This window comes from Nelumbo lutea, chromosome 4 (assembly GCF_056320005.1).
Source record: "Nelumbo lutea isolate HS-2025 chromosome 4, American lotus-T2T, whole genome shotgun sequence".
In the NCBI taxonomy this organism is placed as follows: Eukaryota; Viridiplantae; Streptophyta; class Magnoliopsida; order Proteales; family Nelumbonaceae; genus Nelumbo; species Nelumbo lutea.
Genome location: NC_142687.1, coordinates 10,303,854 through 10,308,920, shown reverse-complemented (window position 1 = coordinate 10,308,920; position 5,067 = coordinate 10,303,854). Strand labels below are relative to the sequence as shown.

Below are 5,067 nucleotides of genomic sequence, written 5' to 3'. Positions count from 1 at the left end.
TCAATGTCAAAAGCAACTAAAGCACCAAACCTGAAAAGAAAAAGAGAATAATAGAAAAAAAATAAATAAATACATACACAATGTAATGTATAATAAAAGAAGCAAACCTAAAAAAATAACGGGAACGAACCAGATTCCTGAACATAGCATGTGAATAAAGCTCCAAAACCAAAAGCAAAAATCCCTACTTCTTAACCATCACAAGCAAGCAAGGAATAATGAATAAAGAAACCACATACACTACCTAGTACCTACCTCTGCATCCAGTCCACTGACTCTCTCTCTCATTTGGTCCATCTTCAACCCCGCAATCTTTTCTTCACTTCCCCTTCGCTTCAACTTAAACTTAAATTATGACTTGTTTTACTCATGTTCTTGGTGCTCTCGCCATCATTCTACAGAGTCTACTACTTGCACTGGTTTGTGGGGAGGGACATGTGAAGACATGCCGATCCTATTGTGGAAACATAACGGTGGACTACCCATTCGCCACCCAATCTGGATGTGGCCACTTCGGTTTCAGGGACCTACTCTTCTGTGTAAACGACGTTCTCATGTTTCACATTAACTCCGGGTCGTATCGTGTGCTGGAGGTAGACTACGCCTACAAGTCATTGACACTCCACGATCCGGGCATGTCTACATGCGAGTCGATTGTGCGAGGCGGCAAGGGCAATGGGTTTGTGCTGGAGTCATGGCGAGCTCCTTACCTGAATCCTGCACCAGACAACGTGTTCATGCTGATAGGCTGCACCCCAGAATCCCCTCTTTTCCAGGGCTTCCCAGGGAAGCACTTGCCTTGTCGTAATGTGTCTGGAATGGGGTGTGAGGAGTACTATGGCTGCCCAGCATGGGACCCAGGTCCCAAACATGTGGGCTTGATCTATAGCATGAGCCCGCCGGAGTGCTGCTCCGTGTCGTTCCAGGCCATTCGTGCTATCAATCTTACCAAGCTCCAGTGCCAGGGATACAGCAGTGCCTACAGCCTCGCCCCATTGCGACTGGCGGGGCCTAGCGATTGGTCGTATGGTATACGTGTGATGTATTCGGTGCCGGATGACTCCGCATTCTGTCGAGCCTGTGAGGCAACGGGCGGTACATGCGGCCACGATAGCGTTGCGGGTGGAGATCTGTGCTTATGTGGGGATTGGAATTCCACCACGAATTGCGATTCAGGTTTCATTTCCACAAACATTTGGATTGCATTTGCATCCATTCATTAGATAGATGAGCTAGCATCGAGTTTCTTTCTCCTGTTACCCATATTCAAGCACACTCTCTGCTTTGCAGTTTCCAAATCAGGTGGTGAACCATCAATGTTGTCGTTAATGGACGCATTGACAGGTATTTATTTTAATTTGCACCTTATTTCATCAATTATTTATCCTTTAATCAAAAGACTGGAAGATTAATTTACATCCTTTGGCAATTAATCTTGTAGGGTTGTTGATTTGTATGGTTATATGGATGAATACCATCAAAGATTTTGATGAAGCGTTGAGTACTCTCTGGTCAAGAGCATTTTGAGTGACCAATTTCAGATGTCTCAAATCTATACTTGCATTTCACCAAAAAAAAAAAAAAACTCTACTTGGAGAGATTATTGAGTGCCTAATTAAGACATTTTTTGTAGGGCATTTTTCCCCATTTTTCTATTATAATATATAATACATGTATTTGGCATCGAGAGATTTTTTTTTTTAATTTATTTATTCATATCTCTACTATATGGAAACAATTGGGGAGGTAACATCGACGGCAATTCGTTGGCCCATTTAAGAGATATATGATGGAATGAGATGTTTGATGCAAAAGCACATGTGATAAGGGATGTGATATGATTATCTAGTTTCACATATGTATAAATGATGTTTGAGTAGTTTTGCTAATTATGTTTTCTAAATTAATTACTCTGAATGCCCACAAACCGACCCATGATTACAGATAATGTTATTAATAACTACGTTAGCTAATATTTGATGCATAATAAACCAAGATTTTAATTTATCACATTAAAAATGTTACATGGTCGATTTATTTTTATTGGTTCACAATTTTTATTTTACATACAATTTTTTTTTGTCATGCAATTGATGCATCATAGATTTTGTAAATCCTACTTTGGGGATAAGACGATTCTTTTCCCCCGTTTTCTTTTTGGTTTTAAGCAATAGGCCAACAAAGTTCAAAATTTAAAGGCATTTTTAAGAAAATTTTATTTTTAATAATTAAAATATATAAATAAGCCTAAACTCAAATAAAAAAAAAAAAAACAGAAAAGTGCAAGGTTCAAAGTATCGTTAACCCCTTTTGGCGTATTGGTGCATATATTTTGAACTTTACTTAGTAATAATAAGGCCCCGTTCGCTTTTGGGTAAGTTATTTATCCACGTAAATGCAATTATATGTATAAGTTTTTCCTGGGAAACACTTATATAAGTAAGTGCATTTACCCATGTTCTTTTATTTCTTAGGTAAATAAGACAATGACCATTTTAGCCATAGAAATCCATTATTAAAAGGGGTATTTTTGTCCCATTCAAGTGTTGGCAAATTTCACTTATGTGGAAAAGTTATTTATCCACTTAGGAGATGGGTATCACTTTCCTTGGTAAATGGTACCTAGGAAAATAAATTATCCCTATTCCCCACATAAAGTTGAAAAAAGAATATGGATAAAATAAATTGACTAGGTCAGGTCGATTGAAGAAAATGACTCAAGCTGACCCAACCTAACCCATGAACACCCCTACCATATACAACAATGTCAGGCATTTAATTCATAAATAAAGTGTTATTATAAACAATAAAATAACTTAACAAATAGATTCTATTTGAATATATACCACAACAGACTCCCCGGATCTCCTACCCACAAGTACTCTATCCAAGCCGAGTCTGGCTTTGGTCAGGGCAAAGCCCATTCCAATAGCTTTTATAGCCTTATGTTGGGATAGACTTGTTCATGGGCTGGGCCGGGCCAGGCTTTGTCTATGTATCAACAGCATACATTCAGGCCCAAGCTTGAGCCCGACCAAAAATTTGAAAATATAATTTTTTCTTTTTTATGCAATAAAAAATGTTTTATTTATATTGAAAAACTCCAAAACTATTAAATAATAAAAATCTCACTATTACTTGAAAAAAAGAGAAGAACAAAAAAAAAATATTGTATATATATTTTATTAAATAAAAATATATTTTTTATTATTTAATATATAGTATCATGTTGAGCTCATGCTCGGGCCTGGCTTTTTCGAAAAAGCTCGAGTCTGGCCCGATGCTTTGGGCTTGAGCCTGAGCCCATGGGCCTACAATTATGACCAAGCCTGACTTATAACGGCCTGGTTGGGCCAGGTCGTTGAGCTACCCGGCCCATGAAGCATGAACATGTCTAATTGGGAATATCTTCGTACTTATGTGATTTATTTCATGGGAGATATTTCCAATGCAAGGTTGCAAGGGATTGCTCGAACGTTACGTGCACCAACTTGCCCTGACAAAAGCTAAATTCATCCATGCCTACCTACAAAACACTACCACCGACTTGTCCTAACAGATGTCGAATTCATCCACACCTACCTACAAAACACTACGAGGGTGTTTGGAACTATGGGCATTTATTAAATAAACGCTGCCACATAGGCGCCACTTCAATATTTCCCCCATTATGTGAATCCGTATGCATAGAGACTTGCAAAAGTAGACTTCAGTTTATGTGTGCGCCTACCATTGGGGAAGCTTCGTTTTAGCGCTTCCCCCAACAAGTAGGCACTAATTCACCATTTTGCTAATGTGGCGCCTAATGGCGCTTAGGTATCAATAAACAAGTTCATCGTTGCTTTTCTCAGTTTTCCAAACATATCAAGTACAAAAGGTTTATTCAATAAATGTCCACAGTTCCAAATACATACTATATTTATGCATGAAAAAATACAATGCAACCAATTGCAAAATTCTAAATTCCACTACAATCCTACACAATTTAGAATGACAAATATCCCCACCCTAAAATACTAATACCCGCTCGTATAGTAACATCAATTCTTAAGGTGGGATGCGGAAGAGTCATTCCATTAATGGTTAAGGATGGAGATATTTCCATGTGTGACTACTATGTAATGTGGTTAAGTGTGGGTAGAGTTGTCGACTTGTTGTCCGTACGAAATCTGGACTCACCACAACGTGAGTATGGCATTTGGTCCAAACGTCATGTGAAGTGAATTCAAACAAGAATGACTAGAGGTGTAAAGTGGGCCATACTAGGCAATGTTGTATTGGCCCATGGGTTGTTTCATGCCGCTCTCCACGATGAAACATTTGGGGGTTGATCCAGCTCAGCCCACGGCCCAAGCCTGTGTGGGCCCGTGCTGTGCCGTAGGCCAGGCTGGCTTATGGGCCAGGTCGGGCCAAAGCTATTTATTTAAAAAAATTGATAAAAAACTTAAAATTTTAATTTTATATGAATTTTGTATACACAATTGCTTATATATATAATAATTAAATAATTAATATAATAAAATAAAAAATTATTTATTTTATTATTATATTATATACTATATATATTATATGAGCCATGCCAGTTTAAAGGTCGACACAATCCGCTCGGTCATGCCATGCCATGCCATGCCATGTCATGCCAACCCGTGGACATAATACCCCAGACTCAAAGATAGCGCCAAACTTGACATGACCCACAGACTATCGTAACAAACTGCAGGCGGCACGTTCCAATTTACATCTCTAACAATAACGAGACCGGATATGCTGTCACAGGCGCCATACAAACCCATCCTACCATCGCGAACTCTCTTATACTTATTAATTATTATTCACGGGAGATATCCTCAATGCACGGTGGATATGCATGTGAGGCGTCCATTTGTGAAGAGGAGATCCGGACTCAACAATTACCGACTCTACAGCTTCATTGCATCTCACCAAGGATGGATGATACGGTATGTTATGTCTACGTGGCGCAATCACACTGCTTACTATTTATTAGAAGATGTTGGACCTAGATTCTATTTAAAAAAAAAAAAATAGAGCTTCATATTTTCCTGCACG

At 38.6% G+C, this 5,067-nt stretch overlaps 1 protein-coding gene and 1 long non-coding RNA gene across 2 annotated transcripts; one reads left to right on the top strand and one right to left on the bottom strand.

Moving 5' to 3' along the window:
- Positions 1–333, bottom strand: LOC148853853 (uncharacterized). Its single transcript, XR_016112491.1, has 2 exons — positions 256–333; positions 1–30 (listed from the first exon to the last, which is right to left on the bottom strand). It is a non-coding gene; the product is annotated as an uncharacterized LOC148853853 (long non-coding RNA).
- A 20-nt stretch (positions 334–353) lies between these two features.
- LOC148853852 (wall-associated receptor kinase galacturonan-binding protein) lies at positions 354–1,814 on the top strand. The gene is made up of 3 exons (XM_088982810.1): positions 354–1,176; positions 1,291–1,344; positions 1,442–1,814. Exons 1-3 carry the CDS (start codon positions 354–356, stop codon positions 1,525–1,527), a joined length of 963 nt encoding a protein of 320 aa, XP_088838936.1. The 3' UTR covers positions 1,528–1,814.
- Positions 1,815–5,067: the final 3,253 nt, after the last annotated feature.

Bases quoted from the DNA above. Each gene is read 5' to 3' on its own strand.
- LOC148853852 (XM_088982810.1), top strand. From the start codon at position 354: ATGACTTGTTTTACTCATGTTCTTGGTGCTCTCGCCATCATTCTACAG. The intron at 1,177-1,290 runs GTTTCATTTCCA...TCTGCTTTGCAG, and splicing joins CACCACGAATTGCGATTCAG to TTTCCAAATCAGGTGGTGAA. The intron at 1,345-1,441 runs GTATTTATTTTA...TTAATCTTGTAG, and splicing joins GTTAATGGACGCATTGACAG to GGTTGTTGATTTGTATGGTT.